This window comes from Rhinatrema bivittatum, chromosome 8 (genome assembly GCF_901001135.1).
Source record: "Rhinatrema bivittatum chromosome 8, aRhiBiv1.1, whole genome shotgun sequence".
In the NCBI taxonomy this organism is placed as follows: Eukaryota; Metazoa; Chordata; class Amphibia; order Gymnophiona; family Rhinatrematidae; genus Rhinatrema; species Rhinatrema bivittatum.
Window position 1 is genome coordinate 262,870,640 of NC_042622.1, and position 25,408 is coordinate 262,896,047.

Consider the following 25,408-nt stretch of genomic DNA (forward strand, 5'->3'; position numbering starts at 1 on the left):
CAGGATACTTAAAAGAAACTAATAAAGCTCTTCAGTTGGAGCTTCTAAATATGCAGTTAGATCTGTTTCTAGATTCAAATTTAACACTCCTGTTTTCATCTCCTGTCCGCTTTTAGATGTAGGAACAAAATAAATTTTTAATATCTCTGGTAATTTGTCAACTGATATTAATAAGATATCTTTGAGATATTTTTTAAATTGTTCCTTAGGCGAGATCATCTTAATACTAGGAAAAGACCCGGAATAATTTAATTGGGAGGAGGGAAGAATATAAATGTGTATTGATGTATGATGGGAATAAGTCTCTGTTTTCTTTGTCAGCATCCAATTTATTGACTTCTTTAAAGGAAAAATAAAAAGTTGTACTGGAAAGGGGGTTCTCCTGAATACTCTTCCACTTTCCCTGTTAAGTCATTTCTTTTACCTGATTTGCTGTTTTACTTTTTTGCTTGCACCCGCCCGCTGTCTTCTGCTTGCTCCTTTTGTAATTACATATTTTCGTGATTGCTTGTGGGTGACCTCTCGGATCCTTCCTTATTAGTGTGGACTTTAATATTTTTGTGTGGAGCTAATTGTCTGGATTTATTATTGGATATGCTTAGAAAAATGATACCAATGAGGACAGCTCTCAATTTGGCTGGCCATCTCGCTACTGAGCTGCTTGCTGCACCTTCACCCCCTCTTGTTTTCTTTCCTCAGAACACGACGATCGTGTGGGCAACTTTTCTGCAAAGAAGAAGAAAGGGCGCGGGCCCTTCCGAGCAAGGATGTATAGCGAGCTGAACCACAGGTCCCGTAGGGGCGGGGGCGGTGGCGGGCTGAACCCTCGCTCCCGCCTGGAGGATGATGATGGCGATGTGGCGATGAGCGAGACCCAGGATGCCCCAAGGGGCAGATAGTAAGTGACCAGTTTTTCGTAACATCCCCTCCCACAGACCTCCTGCTTCCCATTTCTCTGCACAGGCTCTGCCTCACCGTGATGGTCTCCTTCTTCTGCTTCTCAGCACTCCGTACGACAGGCGCCGGCGACGAGGCGAGGACTGGCATGACCGGGACCGGGGCGGCACATCAAACATGCAGTTCACGGTGAGGCGAGACCCTGGGCACCAGGATAGGGCAGGAGGCAGCAGAGACCCGCATAAGAGTTGGTACAAAATTACGGTAAGTGCGGTGGCTGTGTGGCTAGGAGTGTGAGAAGAGGGAGAGGAAGTCTACTGCCTTTATGTAGTAACATAGAGTAATATGTTAGAAAAATAAAGGTTTGAAAATGTAGGAGCTTGGCAGGCTTTTTTTTAGTTTGGCTTATTATTTTTGCTTTTAAGTCCCTAAGGGACAGAGGTGTATCAACTTGTTGTGTGTGTGCGCCTTTCAGTTTCTCAGTAGCTACACTAATCTGAACTAGACTGTAGGCAAGTAGGCCCTGTCAAGGGGAACATCGGACTTTTGCAACTTTTAAAGTTAGTGAGTAATATGGGTTCCCTGTACGTACCCGGATCAGTCCAGACTGCTGGGTTTTGGCCCCCCCCCCCCCCCTCTAGCAAATAGAGACACAGATGTTTTTAAAACAAAACTCCGCCTTATATAGGAGAGTGCCACCTACAGTCCGGCAGCATTTCTCTGTCTCTAGCAGATGGTGGAGGTGCAAAACCTACAGTCTGGTCAGAGTCTTAATTTTGGGGAAGTTTTTAGTCTGTGAATTTTCTGAGGTTACTAGTTTCTTTGTGGTTGATTGAATTTAGGAGTTGTTTCTTTAAAAAAAAAAAAAAAAATAGTGTTGCCTGTGTTCAGCCTCCCAGGCTCTGAGAGGGCCATCCCCTGCCGGTCTGAGGTAGCTGCCAACGAGGGTTGGGGACCCTATTTTCTACCTTTTGGGCAGCGTGGGTGCGATACCGGGAGCCCGGCTCACTCCACCCAGAAAAGATCAGCTCCCTGGACCAATTCAGGCAAGTCTAAATTAAAAAAGAAAAAAAAAAAGTTCTCATTTTTACTTTCATTTTGGCGGGCCGCTTTTCCTCTCCCTCTCTTCGCAGGGGGGGTGGTGGGAGGTTTCACTGCGTTTTTGCCTTCGGGGGGGGGGGGCTGAATTTAATGTTTGTTTGTGCTGTGACTGTTTTTGCCGGCTTCCCCAATCACACGGCCGGTGTGTCGTGCGTGCGGGTCGGCTCGACCGCGGGTCTCTAGGGAGGGACTGTGTGCAGAATGTTTGCCGGGAGGAGAGGGTTCCTCCGGTGGGAAAAAATCAAAAACAGTGCCAAAACCTAAGCAGAGCAGCCGAATCTCTTCAGTTATCAGCTGGGGCTGTTCAGCCTGCTGCTGATCCCTTTCAGCTCAGCGCGGGAGCGGAGGCCATTTTACACACATTCCGCTCTGCTACTCAGGCAGCCATGGGGGGGAGGGGGGTGTTTTCCTCCTCAGCCTCGGCTCCCTGAGGACAGGGAATCTGTGCAGCCTGCTTCCCCCGTCACGGAGGACAGTCCTGAGGGGACTTCGGATTCCTCGTCTGACTCATCTTTTATTGTTTTCCTGCATAAAGCCTTTAAGGCAAAGAAGGCAGGGAAGCCTGCCTCTCTAGGGACTAGGTCCCATGCTCACAAGCGCGCTAAGGTCCAGTCAGGCCTACGCGTCCTCTCCGCACTGGGGATCCACGGGAGGGGGCTGATTCTTCTACACAAGATTCAGATCCTGGAGATCCAGATCCTCAGCCCCAGATTCCGCACAGAGCAGATGGTGGGAGGATCCTGATTTACCACAGGCGGAAAGAGGCTCACAAGCCACGGAGGGTGATGACCCCAAAGTGGTATGTCTCTTTCGCAAAGAGGAACTGACACCACTTATCCCGGCTATCCTTGCGGAGCTGGGTATTGACAGCCCTCCTGAAAAATCCAAACTAGGTAAGATGGATCCTGTGCTGTTGGGCCTGGCGGCTGTTTCTGCTGTCACCAAGAAAACCACGATCCCAGTCACAGGGGCGACAGCGCTTAAAGGCCTACAGGACAGGAAGTTAGAGGTGCAGCTCAAGAGGATTTTTGAGGTCTCAGTCATGGGAGTTCGGGCGGCGATCTGCAGTAATTATGCAATGAGAGCGGGACTCCCCTGGGTACAGCAACTACAAGCCTTTTGGGTTGGCCTCAGCCCCTTGCGTCTTCACCAAATGCCTGGCGGTGGTGGCTGCGTATCTCAGGCATCGTATGGTGCATGCCTTCCTGTACCTAGACGACTGGTTAATCAAGAGTGATACATGTGCAGGGGCGCTGAATGCTGTAGCCCTGACAGTGCGGGTTCTACAAGCCTTGAGGTTCCTGATCCACTACCCAAAGTCTCACCTCTGCACGTCTCTTCAGCTGGACTTCATAGGCGCCAGACTGGACACGATGCAAGCAAAGGTGTTTATGCAACGCGATTGGGCTCTTGCCCTCGCCTCACTGGCGGCCACCGTCCGCAGCAGCTGGCAGGCGACTGCCCATCTTCTGCTTGTTCGCTGGGCCACATGACGGCTTCCATCCATGTTACCCCTCTCGCTCGTTTGTGCATGCGGAGGGCTCAGTGGACAGTGGCGGCAGGCCTCTCAGGACCTCGAGACTTGCGTTGCAGTCATGGAACCCTCTGCGGGCATCTCTGTCCTGGTGGGAACACCTCTGCAATCTGGAGCAGGGGATTCCCTTCCAATCTGCTGCTCCTCAAGTGATCCTCAATACTGATGCCTCTTCTCAGGGCTGGGGAGCCCATGTGGATGGCCTCCACACTCAGGGTCTCTGGATTGTTCACGAAGCCTGCTGTCAAATAAACTTTCTGGAGCTTCGGGCCCTGTGGACATTCAGAGACTGGTTGTCGCACAAAGCAGTCCTGATGCGGCCGGACAACCAGGTGGCAATGTGGTATTTCAACAAACAGGGTAGCACAGGCTTGTTCCTTTCTGTCACAAGGCATTGTAGGTCTGGTCCTGGGCCCTGTTGAGGGGATATTGTTGCACGCAACGTACCTGCCGGGGACTCTGAACGTGCTGGCGGACTGACTGAGTTGCTCCTTCCCAGCCGCATGAATGGTCCCTCAGCCCAGAGGTAGCAGCTGCACTGTGGGGGATGCCAGATATGGACCTCTTCGCCTCCCCACACAATCACAAGCAGGCCAATACAGTAAAAGTTGCAGGAGTGCGGGCGAGCGCACAGGCCACTCTCCTGTGCGCGCGATTTAGTATCTGCCCGCATGCAAATGAGGGCCCGCGGTAAAAAGAGGCGCTAGGGACACTAGCGCGTCCCTAGCGCCTCTTTTTTTGACAGGAGCGGCAGCCGTCAGCGAGTTTGACAGCCCACGCTCAATTTTGCCGGTATCTGTTCTCAAACCCGCTGACAGCCACAGGTTCGGAAACCTAATTCCTAAATGGAATAAATGACAGTTTTAAGGAGCAATTGGTTCAGGAAGTGACAAGAGAGGGAGCAATTTTAGATCTAATTCTCAGTAGAGCACAGGATTTGGTGAGAGAGGTAACGGTGGTAGGGCCGCTTGGCAATAGTGATCATAATATGATCAAATTTGATTTAATGACTGGAAGGGGGACAGTAAGCAAATCCATGGCTCTAGTGCTAAACTTTCAAAAAGGAAACTTTAATAAAATGAGAAAAAAAGTTAGAAAAAAACTGAAAGGAGCAGCTACAATGGTAAAAAGTGTGCAAGAGGCATGGACATTGTTAAAAAAAAATACCATCCTAGAAGCACAGTCCAGATGTATTCCACACATTAAGAAAGGTGGAAAGAAGGCAAAACGATTACCGGCATGGTTAAAAGGTGAGGTGAAAGAAGCTATTTTAGCCAAAAGATCTTCATTCAAAAATTGGAAGAAGGATCCAACAGAAGAAAATAGGATAAAACATAAGCGTTGGCAAGTTAAATGTAAGACATTGATAAGGCAGGCTAAGAGAGAATTTGAAAAGAAGTTGGCCGTAGAGGCAAAAACTCACAGTAAAAACTTTAAAAATATATATCTGAAGCAGAAAGCCTGCGAGGGAGTCAGTTGGACCATTAGATGATCGAGGGGTTAAAGGGGCACTTAGAGAAGATAAGGCCATCGCGGAAAGATTAAACGATTTCTTTGCTTCTGTGTTTACTGAAGAGGATGTTGGGGAGATACCCATTCCAGAGAAGGTTTTCATGGGTAATGATTCAGATGGACTGAATCAAATCACGGTGAACATGAAAGATGTGGTAGGCCTGATGGACAAACTGAAGAGTAGTAAATCACCTGGACCGGATGGTATACACCCCAGGGTTCTGAAGGAACTCAAAAATTAAGTTTCAGATCTGTTAGTAAAAATTTGTAACCTATCATTAAAATCATTAATTGTACCTGAAGACTGGAGGGTGGCTAATGTAACCCTAATATTTAAAAAGGTCTCCAGGGGCGATCCGGGAAATTACAGACCAGTTAGCCTGACTTCAGTGCCAGGAAAAATAGTGGAAAGTGTTCTAAATATCAAAATCACAGAACATATAGAAAGACATGGTTTAATGGAACAAAGTCAGCATGGCTTTACTCAAGGCAAGTCTTGCCTCACAAACCTGCTTCACTTTTTTGAATGAGTTAATAAACATGTGGATAAAGGTGAACCGGTAGATGTAGTGTATTTGGATTTTCAGAAGGCATTTGACAAAGTTCCTGTTTTTTGTCTTAACATTGAAAGTGTGAACCGTAGAGATGGACTTTGGCTATACAATGGTATATAAAACTTTCTAAATAAATAAATAAAATGAGATGCTTCTAGTTAAAGTAAAAAGTCATGGGATAGGTGGCGATGTCCTTTTGTGGATTACAAACTGGCTAAAAGACAGGAAACAGAGAGTAGGATTAAATGGACAATTTTCTCAGTGGAAGGGAGTGGGCAGTGGAGTGCCTCAGGGATCTGTACTGGGACCCATGCTTTTCAAGATATTTATAAATGATCTGGAAAGAAATACGACGAGTGAGATAATCAAATTTGCAGATGAAACAAAATTATTCAGAGTAGTTAAATCACAAACGGATTGTGATAAATTGCAGGAAGACCTTGTGAGACTGGAAAATTGGGCATCCAAATGGCAGATGAAATTTAGTGTGGATAAGTGCAAGGTGATGCATATAGGGAAAAATAACCCATGCTATAATTACACAATGTTGGGTTCCATATTAGGAGCTACAACCCAAGAAAGAGATCTAGGTGTCATAGTAGATAACACATTGAAATCGTCGGCTCAGTGTGCTGCGGCGGTCAAAAAAGCAAACAGAATGTTGGGAATTATTAGAAAGGGAATGGTGAATAAAACGGAAAATGTCATAATGCCTCTGTATTGCTCCATGGTGAGACCGCACCTTGAATACTGTGTACAATTCTGGTCACCACATCTCAAAAAAAAGATATAATTGCGATGGAGAAGGTACAGAGAAGGGCTACCAAAATGATAAGGGGAATGGAACAACTCCCCTATGAGGAAAGACTAAAGAGGTTAGGACTTTTCAGCTTGGAGAAGAGACGACTGAGGGGGGATATGATAGAGGTGTTTAAAATCATGAGAGGTCTAGAACGGGTAGATGTGAATCGGTTATTTACTCTTTCGGATAGTAGAAAGACTAGGGGGCACGCCATGAAGTTAGCATGGGGCACATTTAAAACTAATCGGAGAAAGTTCTTTTTTACTCAACGCACAATTAAACTCTGGAATTTATTGTCAGAGGATGTGGTTAGTGCAGTTAGTATAGCTGTGTTTAAAAAAAGGATTGGATATGGTCTTGGAGGAGAAGTCATAAGTTGACTTAGAAAATAGCCACTGCCATTAGCAACGGTAACATGGAATAGACTTAGTTTTTGGGTACTTGCCGGGTTCTTATGGCCTGGATTGCCCACTGTTGGAAACAGGATGCTGGGCTTGATGAACCCAGTATGGCATGTTCTTATGTTCTTGGCGATGACTTCGGCTTGTAGGGTCAGTGAGCTTCAGGCTTTGGTCACATACCCACCGTACACGAGGTTCTTTCACAATCGTGTGGTCTTGCGGTCGCACCCTAAGTTTCTTCCTAAGCTTGTGACTGATTTCCACCTCAGTCAGTCCATTGTTTTACCCACCTTCTTTTCCAGGCCTCATTCGCACCCAGGAGAACGGGCTCTTTACGCTCTGGACTGCAGGGAAGACCCTGGCTTTCTATTTAGAATGCACAGCCAGTCACAGGCAGTGCACTGAGCTCTTTGTGTCGTTTGAGACAAACAGGCTGGGAGTGGCGGTGGGTAAACAGACCTTATCCAACTGGCTGGAGGATTGCATTGCCTTCTGCTATGCGCAAGCAGGCCTTCCACTGGCCGGCAGAGTTAAAGCTCACTCTGTGTGGGCCATGGTGACATTGGTGGCTCATCTGTGAGCAGTCGCCATTGTCAAAATTTGCCTGGCTGCCACTTGGAGTTCTCTTCATACGTTTGTGACCCACTACTGCTTGGACAACGATGGGCGTCAGGACAGTGCCTTTGGTCAGTCCGTGCTGCCCAATCTCTTCCAGACCTGAACACAGCTCTTCCGGCCTTTTGCCCTGGTGGGAGCCAGACAGTCCCCTACCGACCAGTAGCACCGCAGTTGTTGTGCCCAGTTCAGTACCTGTTTGTCTCACCTGTTAACGGGGACAGCCTGGAGCTTGGTACTCACCCACTTGTGAGGACTACCATCCTGCTTGTCCTAGGAGAAAGTGCAGTTGCTTACCTGTAACAGATGTTCTCCTAGGACAGCAGGAGATTAGTCCTCACGAATCCCGCCTGCCTCCCCACGGAGTTGAGTTCTCCTTCTGGTTTATTTTATTTTTTTTTCACTCATTTTTTTTCGCTGTGTTACGAGACTGAAGGGGAACTTTGCGTGGACGCACGGGTAGCGGCATCCTGGGTATGCCCAGTGTGCTGGTCAAAGCTTCTAGAAACTTTGATAAAAGGTTTCCATGCCGGGCTCCATTGGGTGATGTCACCACTTGTGAGGACTAGCATCCTGCTGTCCTAGAAGAACACCTGCTACAGGTAAGCAACTGCGCTTTCTGATAACATAGTAGATGACAACAGGCAAAGACCAGTTGGCCCATCTAGTCTTCCTAACCTCCATTAGGCTGTGTTGGTGGGTGTGTGTGCAAAGTGGAGAGACTGCTGCCATTAAGCTATGAGTACGTGTGTATGCGTGTGAGGAAGGGGAGCTGTGCCTTCTCGATGTAACAAGGATGCTTTTCTTTCTGTTCTCGTGTTTATTTTTCTCATAGATTCCTTATGGAAAAAAGTACGACAAGGCATGGCTGCTGAGTGCCATACAGAGTGCGTGCACTGTCCCTTTCACCCCCATAGAGGTGAGCCAGAGCTGCAGATCGAAGAGAAGGACCAGAAGTTGTTAACTTCACACTGCATTCAGATCCAGAAGTGCATATACACGGTCCCAAGCATAGCCATAGACCAGCATAGGGGCGTGCACACATCCCTACTACATTGGAACTGGCTTTTCTTACTATAGGGGTGATGAGATGAAGAGTTGAATGAAGATATTACCATTGCAGTTGTTACGAATGGGTGGGGCATGAAGCATTCCAGGAACACATGGATGCATTCTGTTCACGTTTTGTGGCTAAGCAGAGTGGACATCACTAGCCAGATTTTTTTAGAAGGGGTTTCTCCAGTCTTTTTTTTTTTTTGGTTTGTCCTGGATTAGGTTCCGTGACTGCTCTGTTAATTCTGGGTGCTTCTCTCCCCTTTTTCAGTTTCATTACGAGCACAACCGAGCACAGTTCTTTGTGGAGGATGCCAGCACAGCCGCTGCCCTGCGACAGGTGTCACGTAGGATCACAGACAAAGACAGCTACAAGGTACAGGAGCCCTGAAACCCCAGCCCCATCTGTGCCATCCTAACATGTTCCTGAATGCACATTGCCTACCTAGACTCTAGAGAGCTTTATTCATGGCATGAGATGGGGGTAGGGGGAGTGGATATTGTTAACGCACCCCCAAGAGGCCTCCTACTCTTTCACTTGTGTTTTGCCTTCTCTGTTGCTATGAGCTTTTCTCAGGAGCATATGGCACTTCTCCCTCTTCTGCATCCATGACAGATCTTCTATATTTTCTTCTTAGGAGATACCCAAGTATGATGTCGGGGGTGTCTGACTAGGCGACAGACTTTAATAAGTGTATGTTTTGCTTGTGATTTGAAAGAGAGTCTGGGAGAGCTTCTTTGGTTCTGTTTGTCACAGAAAGTTTGTCTTTCTCTGCTACTTGGGTTTCCTCTTCCTTTTTCTCTCTGATCCTTTAATACTGACATACTTGGGTTTTTTTTTCCCTTTAAGTTGGTAGTCCTGTCAAATCCTACAGAGGCTCCCCAGTCTGTTCAGAAAGAGCTGAAACCAGAGGAGAATGAGAAGCTGAAGGTGAGAGGTTTTGGGAAGGGGTTCCTACTGTTTGAATTGGGATGTGGAGAAGCTCTCACTACCTGGACTGGAATATGGGAGGCACTTGCTGCCCGGATAACTTGTTGCTGCCTAGGCTGGAGTTTGTCAGGAGGTTCTCATTGCTTAGGCTGAGGTGTTAGACATTTTTAATTCCAAGGTTGATATGTGGAGTAGGGGTTTCTTGTTGCTTGACTGGGATGGGGGGTAGGGGGCTCTCACTGCCTGGACTGGAGTGTAGGATCTTGCTTCTTGGGGCAGTTTGAGGGGCTACTCTTGTTTTCAGGGCAACTCTTGTCATCGTGTCGTTCTGTTTTCTCATGTCTGTAAGGTTTGCATGAGTAGGCGTTATGATGGTGCACATCAGGCACTTGATCTGAAGAATATTCGCAGTGATCCAGGTAGGGTCATTTTACTTGTGATTAGTTTCTTAGGGTGGATGGGTAATGGTGGCGGGGGCTTTGGATAATTGATAATGATGAATGATGGTTGAGAGGTGGATGGATTGGTGATGGTTATGTTGTTTAATGTGTGTATTTGATAAAACAGATGAGTGGATTGGTGGTTGGATATGAGTTTGAATGGGTATATGGGTTGGGTATGTTGATGTTGGAAAGATGGTAGATGTATGGGTAGGTTGAGTATGTTGATGGTGGCATGATGGGTGGGTTGGATATGTTAATGGTGACAGATGGTGGGTGAGTGGATGCTAAGTAATGGATGTGTATGAATGATCACTTATAGATGAATGTATAGGTTGGAAATGTTAGTTCCCTGTATGTACCAGGATCAGTCCAGACTGCTAGGTTATGCCTCCCTTCCAGCAGATGGAGTCAGAGAGAAAACTGAAAAGCACCCCCCATATAACCTGTGTGCCACCTGCGATCCCTCCGTATTTCTCTGACTCAAGCAGATTGAGAGAGCATAACCTGCGGTCCTGATCTTATATAATTTCCTGGGATGTTTCTTCTGACAGGTTTGATTTATGGGGAAATCCTTTGTCTAGATCAACTTAAAAAAAAACCAAAACAAAAAACCAGGAAGAATAGATATTAAATAATAAATAATAAAATACTGATTTGGTAGTTGATCTCTGCAAATCTTTTCAAGCGTGTCAGAAGAGCAGCTAGCTGCAGGCAGGCGAGGCAGGGCATTGCCCTACAGCCGTTTACCCGGAGACTCGTACCCTGACCCGGTGAGCTGCGGGGGAGAATTTACCTGTGGGCCGGTCATCTCCCCCTTATGTGATAACTCAGAGAAGTAACATTCCTCTGGTGAGTCTTTAGTCTGGTTGCTCAGGGAGGATTGTTCCCCTGTTTTGTGGGCTGATCCAAAAAAAAAAAAATAGTAAAGGTTTATTTTAAAAGCACACCTGTTTCTCTCAGCCCTAGCCTGCCATGATCTCCCAAGCCTCTGGAGGGGGTGGAGTGTTCACCCAGCTGCTTCGCGCGCTTTTTCATATGCTGCGTGGGTCTGTTTGTGGAGCTTGTGGAGAGCCGGGGACCTGACGCTCCCGCGAAGGCCTCTGCTCCCGGTGTATCCCCGGGGGCGAGGGGCCTTCACAACAACTTATTTCGAGCCGCGGATCAGCCATAAGAACATAAGAACATGCCATTCTGGGTCAGACCAAGGGTCCATCAAGCCCAGCATCCTGTTTCCAACAGTGGCCAATCCAGGCCATAAGAACCTGGCAAGTACCCAAAACCTAAGTCTATTCCATGTAACCGTTGCTAGTAATAGCAGTGGCTATTTTCTAAGTCAACTTAATTAATAGCAGGTAATGGACTTCTCCTCCAAGAACTTATCCAATCCTTTTTTAAACACAGCTATACTAACTGCACTAACCACATCCTCTGCCAACAAATTCCAGAGTTTAATTGTGCGTTGAGTAAAAAAGAACTTTCTCCAATTAGTTTTAAATGTGCCCCATGCTAACTTCATGGAGTGCCCCCTAGTCTTTCTACTATCCGAAAGAGTAAATAACGGATTCACATCTACCCGTTCTAGACCTCTCATGATTTTAAACACCTCTATCATATCCCCCCTCAGCCGTCTCTTCTCCAAGCTGAAAAGTCCTAACCTCTTTAGTCTTTCCTCATAGGGGAGTTGTTCCATTCCCCTTATCATTTTGGTTGCCCTTCTCTGTACCTTCTCCATCACAATTATATCTTTTTTGAGATGCGGCGACCAGAATTGTACACAGTATTCAAGGTGCGGTCTCACCATGGAGCGATACAGAGGCATTATGACATTTTCCGTTTTATTCACCATTCCCTTCCTAATAATTCCCAACATTGTTTGCTTTTTTGACTGCCGCAGCACACTGAGCCGACGATTTCAATGTGTTATCCACTATGACGCCTAGATCTCTTTCTTGGGTAGTAGCACCTAATATGGAACCTAACATTGTGTAACTATAGCATGGGTTATTTTTCCCTATATGCATCACCTTGCACTTATCCACATTAAATTTCATCTGCCATTTTGATGCCCAATTTTCCAATCTCACAAGGTCTTCCTGCAATTTATCACAATCTGCTTGTGATTTAACTACTCTGAACAATTTTGTGTCATCTGCAAATTTGATTACCTCACTCGTTTTATTTCTTTTCAAATCATTTATAAATATATTGAAAAGTAAGGGTCCCAATACAGATCCCTGAGGCACTCCACTGTCCACTCCCTTCCACTGAGAAAATTATCCATTTAATCCTACTCTCTGTTTCCTGTCTTTTAGTCAGTTTGCAATCCACGAAAGGACATCGCCACCTATCCCATGACTTTTTATTTTTCCTAGAAGCCTCTCATGAAGAACTTTGTCAAATGCTTTCTGAAAATCCAAGTACACTACATCTACCAGTTCACCTTTATCTACATGTTTATTAACTCCTTCAAAAAAGTGAAGCAGATTTGTGAGGCCGCGACCGCGTGGATCTCGAGGCGAGCAGTCAGCTCGGAGGCAGAGGCCTGTCCCGCCCCTAATCGGTGCGGGAGCAGCGGCCATCTTGCCTGCATCGGACATCTATGCTGATTTAGCTGAGAAGGGAGAGGATCTCCCTCCTCTCTCCCCGCCAGCATTAAGCCCACAACGACCGTGCGAATTGCAACCAGACTCTACTCCTCCCTCGAATTTGCCCCCGGGGGGGCCCTTAAAGAGGCAACACCTGTTTTCCTCACAATTTGTTTTACTTCTACATAAGACTTATGTAGAAGCTGAAGCTGACTGGGAATCCCAGTCTCCTATTCAGGCTAAGCTTTTTAAGGCTTCTGCAGACCGGGGGAGGTCTGGACCTCGGCCTTCCCGCTCTGTCCCGGGGAATGAGCTACCCGCTCCTCTTCCACCTGCGGATCCGGTGCCTAGGGATCCCTCCACCCTAGATGTGAGCGATGATGTAGACAGTGCCGCTCCGGTGGAGGGGGATGATCCACAGATGCTCCGCTTGTTCCGCAAGGAGGAACTGGACCCATTGATTTCACATGTGCTTCAGGAACTGGAGATTCCAGCCCCACACGCTGTGACGGATTCATCACCAGGGGATTCGATCTTATCGGGACTTCGAGCCCCGCCTCAAACTTTTCCTTTCCATCTGAAACTTTTCCAGCTTGTGTCCCGGGAATGGGATACACTTGAAGCTTCCTTGCGGGTAGCAGCTATGGAAAAACTTTATCCGCTCCCTAATGTGTCTCTGGGCCTTCTTAAAATTCCTAAAGTAGACTCGGCAGTCACGGCCATAGCCAAACATACAACTATTCCTGTAACGGGAGGAACAGCGCTCAAGGACCTCCAGGATAGGAAGCTGGAAGTTTTGCTTAAGTGGATTTTTGAAGTGTCTGCTTTGGGAGTGCGGGCCGCCGTATGTAGCAGCCTTATGCAGAGGGCTACTCTCCGTTGGATTCAACAAATGCTTACGGCTGAGCAGGCGAACCGCATGGAATCAGCGGTGGCCTATTCGGCAGATGCTTTGTATGATCTTCTCCGTACCTCTGCCCGCACTATGTCTTCGGCGGTTTCCGCAAGGCAGCTGCTATGGCTCCGTAACTGGTCGGCGGATGCCTCTTCTAAGTCTCAGCTGGGTTCCTTTCCTTTCCGGGGCAAACTTTTATTTGGAGATGAGCTCAAACAGCTCATTAGGGCCTTGGGAGACAACAAGGTTTACAAGCTCCCGGAAGACAAGCCCAGATCAGTTCGCTCACCCGGCACCTTTAGGGGCCGTTTTCGAGGGAAACGCCGTTTCCAATCCGGCAGGGGTTCTTCTTCTTATGCCCTCCGGCATACGTCAACTAGGTCGCAAGCATGGGCGCATTACTTTTGTGGCAGGCGGCCTCAGCGCACTGGAGCCTCTCCTGCCTTTGCCCCCAACAAAACAAATGAAGGGGCGCCGGCCCATTCCTCAGTTCCGGAGATCGGGGGGTGGCTCTCCTGGTTTCGCGAGGAATGGGTCAATTTGTTTTCCAGTTTTTGAGTTCAGATACTGTTAAATGTCATGTTGTTTTTTGATGTAAACCGGAGTGAAGGCAGCTAGCTATACCTCGGTATAAAAAAACTGTTAAATAAATAAGATTACCGCAGACCAGTGGTTCTAGATATTATAAATCACGGTTACACTTTGGATTTTGTCCAACTCCCTTCGCGATCTGTTCCTTCTATCTCCCTGCAGGTCTCAGACGAAGCAACAAGTGGTTCTTCAAACGCTGTCTCGGTTGAAGGCTCTATACTAGATCAGAGAAGTATAATTCCTCTGGTGGGTGTTGACACTAATTGTACAGGGAGGTTTTGTTTTGATTTTTCCCCTGTCAGTGGCTGAGAAAAAAAACAAGAGGACAAGAGTTTTATTGAGAAGGAATCTAGGCACAAACCTTTTCCTCACTCAGCCATATCCTGCTGTGATCTCCCGGGCCTCCAGAGAGGGTGGAATTTCTTCACCCGGCTGCTTGCTTACATTTTCACGCGCTTTCATGCCGCGTGGGTTGACTTGGGCGTGTGGAGAGCTGTCGACACGGCTCTCACGCAAAGGTCTCTGCTCCCGGTGTATTCCCGGGGGGGCGAGGGACCTTCGCGGAGGCCGATTTCGGGGCAGAGCTCTGCTTCTCCCCGATCGCACGGCTCCTCTAACGCTCCAGCAGCCAAGAGGCAAAGGCCTGGCCTGTCCCTGCTCAGCACAGGAGCGGCGGCCAACTTGCCTGCATCGGGTGCCAATGCAGATCAGGCCTGGGTAGGAGATGATATCCCTCCTCTCTCTCCGCCGGCGTTAAGCCCTCAATGACCCCGCAATTCGCAGCCTGACTCGGCCCCTCCCTCGATTTTACCGGCGGGGGGCCCTTAAAGAAACAACACCCCTTTTCGTCTCAATTTGTATTACTGCTGCATAGAGCATATATGGAGGCTGAGGCTGACTTAGATAATCAAGTTCCTCCTCCGGTTAGGATTTTGAGACCTGCTGTGGACCTGGGAGTTCTGGGCCAAGACTTTCTCACGCAGCTCTGGTTCCAGAGCTCCCAATGCCCTCTGTGCCTGCAGATCCTGACCCTCAGGGCCTCTTCACTCTGGATATGAATGATGATGTAGGCAGTGCCGCTCCAATGGAAGGGGATGATCCTTCAGTAAGGAGGAATTAGATCCTTTAATAATTCATGTGCTTCAGGAGCTCGAAATTCCCCCTCCACCAACAGCGGTGGACCCCTCTCTGGGGGATTATGTTTTATCAGGGCTTCGAGCTCTGCTTCAAACCCTTCCCTTTCATCCGAAGCATTTTCAACTTGTTTCTAGGGAATGGGATTCGCCCGAAGCTTCCTTAAGGGTTAGCAGAGCCATGGAAAAGCTCTATCTGCTGCCTCAGGACTCTTTGGATCTCCTCAAAATCACTAAGGTGGACTCGGCCATTACGGCCATAGCTAAGCACACAACGATTCCCGTGATGGGAGGGGCAGCGCTCAAGGATCTTCAGGATAGAAAGCTGGAGATTTTACTTAAGCACATCTTTGAGATATCTGCGTTGGGGGTAAGGGCCACTGTCTGTAGCAGCCTCATGCAGAGGGCTATCCTCCGCTGGATTCAGCAATTGCTCACGTCCCAGGAGCTACCCTCGGGTGAGACTGAGCAGGCGAATCGCATGGAGTCTGCGGTTGCCTATATGGCAGATGCGTTGTATGATCATCTTCAGACCTCGGCGCGCACTATGTCTTCGGCGGTCTCCGCCAGAAGGCTGCTGTGGCTCCGTAACTGGTCGGCTGATGCCTTGTCTAAGTCTCAACTTGGTTCCTTTCCTTTCAAGGCAAGCTGTTGTTTGGAGACCAGCTAAAGGAACTTATTAAAGCCTTGGGAGACAATAAGGTTTACAAGCTCCCGGAGGACAAGCCCAGACCATCTCACTTCTCTGGCGAATTTCGGGGCCAGCGCCATTTCCATTCCGGGAGGGGTGCTTCCTTTACTTCCCGGCAGACATCGACAAGGTCTCCGACATGAGCACATTCCTTTCGAGGCAGGCAGCCTCAGCGCGGCGGTCCTTTCACGGTTTCACCTCTAATAAGACTTCCCAATGAATGGGTGCCGGCCCATTCCTCCGTTCCGGAGATCGGGGGGCGGCTCTCCATATTTCGCGAGGAATGGGTCAAAATAACTTCGGACCAGTGGGTTCTAGATATTATAAATCACGGTTACGCTTTGGATTTTGCTCACTCGCTTCGGGATCTTTTTCTGGTGTCTCCATGCAGGTCTCGATTGAAGATGCTGGGAGCGATTGTACCGGTCCCATCAGCCAAATGTCGGACCGGTCATTATTCCATTTACTTCATGGTTGCCAAGAAGGAAGGGGTCATTCCGGCTGATCTTGGATTTGAAGAAGGTCAACCGAACGTTGCAGATCCCGTGGCTTCGGATGGAGATGCTGAGATCAGTCATTGCGGCCATCCACTTTGGATTTAACAGAAGCTTACCTTCATATAGGTATACAAGAGCACCATCAAAGGTTTCTGTGGTTCATAAATCATTTGGAAACCAGGGCGGTTCGTTTAGCGCTGCGCCAATTTCTGCCACTTGTCCGGCACTGAGCGGTCCAAATCCTCTCCGACAATGCAACCACCGTGGCTTACATAAACCGTCAGGGAGGTACCCAGAGTCGACCGGTAGCCTCCGAAACGGACCAGTTGATGGCCTGGGCGGAACGCCATCTGTCCCGCATAGCGGCATCTGTCCCGCATAGCAGCATCTCGTATAGCTGGAGTAGACAACGTTCAGGCGGATTTTCTCAGCAGGCAGTGGATAGACCCCGGAGAATGGGAACTGTCCGCAGAAGCGATGCGGCTCGTAACACGCCGGTGGGGTATCCCTCAGTTGGACTTGATGGCGACTCGCCTAAACGCCAAAGCGGCTTGTTTCTTCAGTCGAAGAAGGGAGCATGGGTCGGAAGGAGTGGATGCTCTGGTTCTACCGTGGCCTCTCAACATTCTCCTATACGTGTTTCCTCCATGGCCTTTGGTGGGAAAGATTCTATGGTGCATAGAATCTCACTGAGGGCCGGTTATTCTGGTGGCCCCGGAGTGGCCGAGAAGGCCGTGATTTGCAGATCTGATCAACCTAAAGGTGGAAGGACCTTTATGTCTGAGCCATCTACCGAAACTGCTGTGCCAGGGTCCAGTATATTTTGATCAGGCGGATCACTTTTGTCTAGCGGCTTGGCTTCTGAGAGGAGGCAATTGAGAAAGAAAGGCTTTCCAGAGGCGGTGATTACTACCTTTCTGAGGGCATGAAAGACATCTACTTCTCTTACCTATGTTAGAGTGTGGAAGGTGTTTGATTCCTGGTGTAGTGGGTTGAAGGTGACCCCACGGCAGGCCACGATAGTTCACATTCTTGCCTTCCTACAGGACGGCTTGAAGAAAGGTTTGGCGTATAGTTCGTTCCGAGTCCAGCTAGCAGAGTTAGGCTGCTTCAGAGATAAGATTGTGGGGTCCTCCATCGCGGGTCATCCGGATGTTGGTCGTTTTTTTTGAGGGGAGTTAAACATTTGCACACGCTGGTGCGGGACGTTTCTCCTTCATGGAGTCTGAATTTGGTGCTCTGCGGACTTTGTGGTTCTACGTTTGAGCCTATCAAGCGGGCCACGTTGAAGGATTTAACTCTTAAACCGTTTTTTCTCGTGGCTATCTGTTCGGCTAGACGCATCTCCGAACTCCAGGCATTGTCATGTAGGGAGCCGTTCTTATGAACTTCAGACTCTGGAGTCTCACTTCGGACTGTGCCTTCTTTTCTACCAAAGGTGGTCTCTGCGTTCACGTCAACCAGTCTGTGGAGTTACCAGCTTTTCCAGAGGTGGATAAGAGTTCACCTCAGGGACAGGATATGCGGAGGTTGGACGTTCAAAGGATTCTTCTGCGGTATTTGGAGGTGACTAATTTTTTTCAGCTGTCTGATCATCTCTTCGTCTTATGGAGCGGTCCAAAGAAAGGATGTAAGGCTTCTAAGACTACAATTGCCCGATGGCTAAAGGACGCTATTGCTTCAACATACATATGTCATGGGCGTCCGGTGCCAGATGGGCTTAAGGTTCATTCTATCAGATCACAAGCAGCGTCGTGGGCTGAGAGCCAATGTGTTTCACCTCAAGAAATCTGCAGGGCTGCTACTTGGAAATCGTTGCACACTTTTGCTAGGCATTACCGATTGGATGTCCGGGCCCCGGATGTCGATTCCTTTGGCAGCAGTGTGCTTCGGGCGGGACTCTCTGGGTCCCACCCCGTTTAGGGCAGCTTGGGTTCATCCCAGCAGATCCTGGTATGTACAGGGAAAGGAAAATTGGTTCTTCCCTGTACGTACCTGGATCAGTCCAGACAGTGGGTTATGTCCCCAATCCAACAGATGGAGTCAGCACAAGCTTTGAGGGGGCGTATCCATATATACTACTACCCCCTCTGCAGGAGTCCAGTATCTTCTGACTCCAGCAGATGCGAGTAGGGGAATCAGGCTTCCCCTCTTTTTCCTTCTTTCTCATTTTCTTGCTTGATTATCTGGCTTGTTGCTGTCTTTTTCTTGTGGATCAAGTTTGTATCAATTTTGTACTAAGTAAAAAAAAAAAGAATAGTAAGGCAGGGGCCTTTCAACTTCTGGGGAGTGGCTTCTCTTCCTTGTCTCTTCTCTGCGGCCTTGCTGTTTATTTCTCGTTGCAGCCAGGGGTAAGTTGGTTTTCCTTTGCAGTTTTTCCCTTCACAGCTCAGCCCCCGGTGCCCGCGAAAGCCGGTGGAGCCGGCCTCTTCGCTTTTACTCCCTCACCCGCGGAATTAGCAGGTAAGTAATAATTTTCTTTTACCTGCTAATTTTCGTTCCTGTAGTACCAAGGATCAGTCCAGACGCCCGCCCAGAGAGGATTTGTCCAGGAGAGTCCGCTCAGTTGTTTGTTGTTTTCTGTTTGTAGATCTTGGCGCTTCTACTGTTCTGTATGCACACTTATACATAGTTTTCGCTGTTTCTTGTTTATAGAAAACAAAAAAAACAAAAAACAGAACTGAAAGTAATAGGGCAGGTTGTTTTACTTGATCTAGTCATTGGTTTTTAAATTCATTCTGCTTTGATATTGATTATACTGAAGGATCACAGGAGGCACACCGGTATATCTAGGGGGTGCTTTTCAGCTTTTCTCTGACTTCATCTACTGGAAGGGAGGCACAACCCAGCAGTCTGGACTGATCCTTGGTACTACAGGAACGAAAATTAGCAGGTAAGAACCAATGTTCCTATAATTACTATAATTGCAATAATCACTATCCCACTTTTTTGAGGAGCTGGCGGACTACTTTTCCTCCCAGAGTTAGACTTACTCCCTTAGCAAACATTGTTCCTGGGAGAAAATGCTCCTTGTTTCTTTTTTTTTTTTTTTTCTTTTATCTTTATCAAGAGGCTTGCCCAAGATTTAAAAAAAGAAGTGGGAGAGATAGGGAAAAATAAAGGCAGAGAATCAAAGGATCCAAGTCTTCACTCCAATTGGTTTTTTTCCTGCCAATCTAAAAACCTCTTGAGTTCTACCAAGCCCCTTCTGAGGCTAGGAACCTGCTCAGTAGGACTCGGGAGTCTAGACAAACCAGGTGCCAGGCCCTCTACTGAGTGGGTGAAAAAAAGAACTCACTGCCTAAAACTCCAAACACAAAAAGCAACCCAGTGAGAAGAATCCTGCCTCATCACCAATATGTCCTATCATCTGCTAGAGGCAGAGAATACTGCTTGTTTCTGGACTGCACCACAAATAAGTTGCTGCAGTGACCTCATTGAAAAAGCTCTCTGTCTCCATCTGTTGGCAGAAGCTTGAGGGGGGAACAACCAGTCTGGACTGGTGTAGCAGGATGATGAGGAAGTTCAAATTTTTATTGCTTGTATGATTTTACAAACAAAGAATTTTAAAATGAATCCAGTAGCTAATGGGTGAGTGAGTAGATGATGACTGGTAGGTGGGATAATGAGTAAATGATGGGTGATGGATTATGAGTGGGTGAAAAGCTGTTTGCAAGGAGATGATTGGATAACTGGGATGGGTGTGTGGGTTAGGTATGTTGGCTGATGGGTATTCGTGAATTGGGAAGGTGGATGATGGGTAGGTTGGTTGAGTTGATGAATGGTGGGTAGTAAGTGCTTGGGTAGACAAATGTTAGTGGAAAGATGGGTGAGTGAATGGAATAGTAAATTTGTTGTGAGCAAATAAGTGAGTGTTAAGTGCATGAATGGATGATAAATGGTGACTGAATGGTTGAACAGCTGAATGGAGGAAGAAGAGTATGTTAGATACAGAAATATTTACTGTCTTTTTCCTGTTATTCTTCTCAATTTTACACCTACAGAGATTCTTTGTCATAATATTGATTTGGTATTGAACCGAAGGAATTGCATGATGACAGTCCTTCAAATCATTGAGGAGAACATTCCTGAGGTAAGAAATGAGGTTTCCACTCACCTTTTAACTACAGCCAGCAGGCACATCATTTTTTGTCTCATCCCTTCTTTCCTGGCCTATTGCACCATCCCTCGCTTTATGAAGAGCATCTCTGATCTCTCAGTCTCTAAGAGAAGCTGTTACATTGGAATCCCTGTATGCCTCGGTGTCTTAGTTGATTTCTTTTTACAGTTGCTGTCCCTCAACCTGAGTAACAATAGATTGTATCGACTGGAAGAACTGAGTGAGCTGGTGCAGAAAGTTCCAAATCTGAAGATCCTAAATCTGTCTTGTAATGAGGTAAGGGAAGCAGAGTACAGGGAGCTCTCAGAGATGTCTTTAGGCAGGAGTAAATGGTGCAACCATACTGGGCCCTATGGCAGTCCTACCTGCCCAAGCCTACAGATTACAGAGCAAGCAGGCAGAGATGAGAGCCATCTCCTGTGGAGTCTGCCAGCAGGAGGAGGCATTAAGTGTTGCCAAGGGGACAGCATTTTCCTGCAGCTCCCGAGAACAGCTGCCTCTTTCTCCCCTGCGCTGGCACACACCACGGGAGTAGGAAGGAAGCAGGTCTGCTTGTTGCTGAGTGGCTCCTGTGGCTAGGGTTGATGAAAGGAGCAAGGGTGAGAGTATTGTGGAGTGAAAGGATAGAGAAGAATTTTGGAATGAAGAGAGGAAGAGAAAATCCGGGAGAAGATTGATTTGGAGAGGGGGAGAGAAAACAGAACATAGCAAAAGAAGGATAAAATCAGGAGTTTGAAAAGGCACCAAACTCCTGACTTTACCCTAAATACAAAAAGGAGCAGAGGATAAGAAAACAAAATATCAGATTTATTTATTTTTAAACATTTATATCCCGCTTCTTCTACTGTTCAAGGCAGATAACAGTAAAACATACATAAAGTTACATATTCACTAGACAAAAACATAGGCCAAAATACATATTCCTCTTTATCCAACCAGACCAGTCCAGATGCATGGCTTATGTTTCCCAACTAGCAGATGGGTACAGAGACTAACAGATTTTCTGACATCACCTCTTACAGACTCCCATGCTGATCACAACCTGCCAGTATTCTTTGTCTCCAGCAGATGGCAGGCAAGCATCCTGTACTGTGCGCCGTGGCCTGGTTAGGCCTAGTGGATGGCAGTTCCTGAGGAGAAAGTCTTGCACTCCTTCAGTTGGGCACAGCCAGTGGATGAGGGGGCTTTGAGTTGTTGTAACTGGGTTTCCGTATACGTACCTGGATCAGTCCAGGCGCCCGGGTTTATGCATCCCTGCCAGCAGATGGAGACAGAGAAAAACTTGACTTGGGCATAGCCAGTGGATGAGGGGGCTTTGAGTTGTTGTAACAGGGTTTTTTCCGGTTATGATTACTGGAATGACTCCTCTTTCTCCATCCTCCCCCCATGCTTTTTCTTTCCTCTTCCTCAGTCTCTCCTTCCCTTTAAAAAAAAAAAAAAAATAGACTAAATAAAGTACCCCTCTCTATTTTTTACCTTCTCTTGAGTCCTATGGTTGTGCCTTGTTTCTGCTTGTTCAAGCTGTTAAAAAAAAAAAAAAAAAGATGAATGCAAAAGAATGGTTTGCCGTCTTTGAGACTGTGGGCTGAGGCAGGTGCGGTAAGCGAGGAAGCGATGGCATCTCTTCAGTAGCATGGGAAGTTCTCTGAGGACAAGCAGGATGGTAGTCCTCACACATGGGTGACATCATTGGATGGAGCCCAGCACGAAACTTTGATCTCAAAGAATTTAGAACTTTAAAACGTGTCCTACTGAGCATGTGCAACTATAGTCATCACCCTGCTCCCTAGGCAGAGTCCCTTAGTCTCTTTTTTTTTTTTTTTCGCTGAGCCGTGTGGTCGCAGGAGCCATGTGCTCACAGTATTCAGCTTTGCTCTCTACCTCATAGTCTTTGTAAGTGATATTTCTAGAGCTGCAGCTGTATTCTTTCCTTTACCTTACAGTAGTTGTATTTTTTTTTTCCCTTTTTTCCTCTCTTCTCTGTCTGCCAGCTGCACGGCGAACCTTAGTCACTGTGAAGTCTGGCAGAGTCTATTTCTTCCCTTTTTCAAAAAAACAAAAAAAAATATTGCACCTGCAGTTTAGTATCTGTGTCCTCTCCTTGCTCTGTCTGTTTTTGTACCTTTTGTCCGATGCTGGCAGGCCTGTTTTGAGTGCAGTCCATGGGTGATCCATGTAGGCCGCTGAATCTGGGAACTCACCTCCATGTCGTTTCACTGATCAATTGATATCGATGGAGGTCAGACAGTGAAGAGGGGGGGGGGGGGGAGCTCATTCTCCCCACACTCAAAGGAACTAGTCTCCTCTGGCAGGAGCCCTGGATGACATAGCTTCCCCTCCTGCTTGCCGGTGATGGCAGTGCAGTCTCCCTGGGAGAGAGGGTGAACAGACGCCTGGGCAAGCAGCTTGCTGCTACGCCTTCGGTGCCATGCCCAGTAACGACTGCTCGTGCACATCTGTGACCAGCGACCATTGATCTGACACATCGATGTCAGGACCACATTAGGGTCCAGGATAGCCATTGAGCACCTTGGTCACCCTTAATGCTGTTGAGGTGCTGGGACGCCCTCGATGTCATTGAGTTGTGTGATTGCCCTCGATACCTTATGTACCATAGGCATTGGTGGACATGAAGTCTTGATGCAGCGGAGTCATCAATGATTTGTGCCTCAATGTGGTGGTATAGTGGCACCAACCTCTAGTGTCGGGGACCAAGTCTGCCACAAGTGCCATGGTTCCCCTCGATGCCGTCGGGGCCGACCTCTATCTTGATTTCCTTGAGGCCTTGAAGCCCAAGTTGCCATCGATGCCCTCAGTGCCGTGGTGCCCTCGATTCCAGCGAGGTGTGTGAGTAGCTACTCTCGATGCTGTCTAGGTACGTGGCCTCGATGCCGCAGCAGCCCTAGATGTTGTTGAGGTGTGTGGTCTCGCCATCGCAATGTGGAGATGCCCCAATACCATTGGCGCATTCAGTGCCATCGGGGTGCAGGGCTGCCATGGAGGCTATCAGGTGTGTTGGCAACCAATGCCTTTCATTGTCACTCTTGACTATATCAAACACTACCAGTGAGGCACAAGGCCATTGAGCACCCTGGTCGTCCTTGAGGCGTTGTCTGCCAGGGCTTTTGAGAGCCCTCGAGTTCCATTGAAGCCCTCAGGAGACAGGGATTTCAGTCTTGGATGGATCGAGCGTCAGTGTTGCCATCTGCTCAAGGCACCCTGGTACCTGAGGCATCCAGGCGCAGTCATCCGGTGCAGTCGGGGCTGTCCCACAATGGTATACGGCTATTGAGCACCATGGATGCCGATGATCTCAGGGACCCTGAGCCGTTGGGATCAGGGGGCATCAGAGGCCCTGTCTGGATTCATGCACTAACGAGACTATCCTCGGGCATGGCCACTAGTGAGAAACACCATCGTGCTTGCAGCATCGACGCCCTCGGACAAATAGGTGAGCAGAGTGGAAATGATGGCACTAACAGTTCCTTTCTCTGTATGTACCCAGATCAGTCCAGACTCCTGGGTTTTGCCTTCCTTCCAGCAGATGGAGACAGAAAAAGTTTCAAAGGCACCACCTCGTAACCGGTGTGCCACCTGCATCACTTCAGTATTTCTCATGGATCAGTCCAGACGCCCTCCCTGCATTTGGGGGATCTGATATGGGACACCTCTGCTCGAATGTCAATTCATAATCATCTCTGTGCTCTCTGGTGATCCAGGGAGTTTTTATCTGACAGTTCTGTTCGCAAGTTTCAGTTTTGGGGTTCTACTGCAGTTGCAGTTTTTTGCCTAACGTTACATTGAGTGCGTTTAGTTACTTGATCCCTCCCCCAGAAGCTTTGTTCTGACTCCATCTGCTGGACGGGGGACATAACTCACCGTCTGGACTGATCCATGGTACTACAGGAACGAAAATTAGCATGTAAGGAATAATTTTCTTATTCGTGTGGGGAGCGCTCTGCACAGTTCCCCAGGTCAGTACTGAGGGACTTCAGGCAGCACACTGGGTTATGTTCAGGGTCAGTGAAACTTTCTCTGTCTCCATCTGCTTGCAGGGAGGCAAAACACCAGGAGTCTGGACTGATCTGTGGTACTATAGGAATGAAAATTAGCAGGAAAGAACCAATTTTCCTTTTTCTTTAGGGATCAAACTCTGTATCTTCTGGGGACTGGGATCTTTCCCTCTTGGAACCTTGATCTGGTGTTCAGATGAATGTGCGAGGTTCTGTTTGAACCACTGGGCAGGTTAACCATGGCAGACCTAACTGACGGTGACTTGTTTTCTGTTGGCTATCCATTAAGCCAGGAGGCTTTCGAAGCTCCAGGCTTTGTCGAGACACGTCCTGTTTCTGCAGATTTCAAGGTCAAGGTTAGTTTGGCATCCCATCTTAGTCAGACTGGAACTTTTGGACCTTCTGTGCCTCATGCAAGAGAACTTAGGCTCTTTTTTGTAAGGCGTGCATTATTGAGGTATCTGAAGGTTATTAAGGAGTTTCTTAGATTAGATCACCTCTTTGTTATGTGGAATGGTCTAAAGAAGGGGTGTCTGGCTTCTACAGCTAAAATTGCATGTTGTCTTAAGGAGGCAATTGGTTCAGCACATACGTCTGAGGATCAGCCAGTGCATGAGAGTTTGAAGCCTCACTTGGCACGTTTTCAAACTATCTAATTGGCTGAGGCTTAGCAGGTGTCTCCACAGAAGATTTGCAGAAAGGCTATTTGGAAGTCACTGCACACTTTTGCCAGACACTATCACTGGAATGTCAGGGTTCTGGTTCCCATGACCTTTGGTGAGAATGTTGTGCGAGTGAGACTTTCTAGGTCTCACCCATTGTAGGGGAGCTTAGGTTCATCCCAGGAGTCTGGACTGATCTGGGTACATACAGGGAAAGAAAAATTGGTTCTTGCCTGCTAATTTTCGTTCCCTGTACGTACTAGGATCAGTCCAGACTGCTGGGTTATGCCTCCCTTCCAGCAGATAGAGTCAGAGAAAAGCTGAAAAGCACCCCCTAGGTAACCCGGTGTGCCACCTGCGATCCCTCCGTGTTCTCTG

At 47.8% G+C, this 25,408-nt stretch overlaps 1 protein-coding gene across 1 annotated transcript in view; it reads left to right on the forward strand.

Annotated features, from left to right (window-relative positions):
• NXF1 (nuclear RNA export factor 1) overlaps nt 1–25,408 on the forward strand; it is a 113,944-nt gene that overhangs the window by 14,373 nt on the left and 74,163 nt on the right. The window contains exons 2-9 of the mRNA XM_029614832.1: nt 700–898; nt 1,005–1,161; nt 8,252–8,335; nt 8,741–8,845; nt 9,320–9,400; nt 9,750–9,819; nt 20,240–20,328; nt 20,524–20,631. Coding sequence (XP_029470692.1) covers nt 700–898; nt 1,005–1,161; nt 8,252–8,335; nt 8,741–8,845; nt 9,320–9,400; nt 9,750–9,819; nt 20,240–20,328; nt 20,524–20,631 — 893 coding nt within the window. The remainder of the gene's footprint in view (nt 1–699; nt 899–1,004; nt 1,162–8,251; nt 8,336–8,740; nt 8,846–9,319; nt 9,401–9,749; nt 9,820–20,239; nt 20,329–20,523; nt 20,632–25,408) is intronic.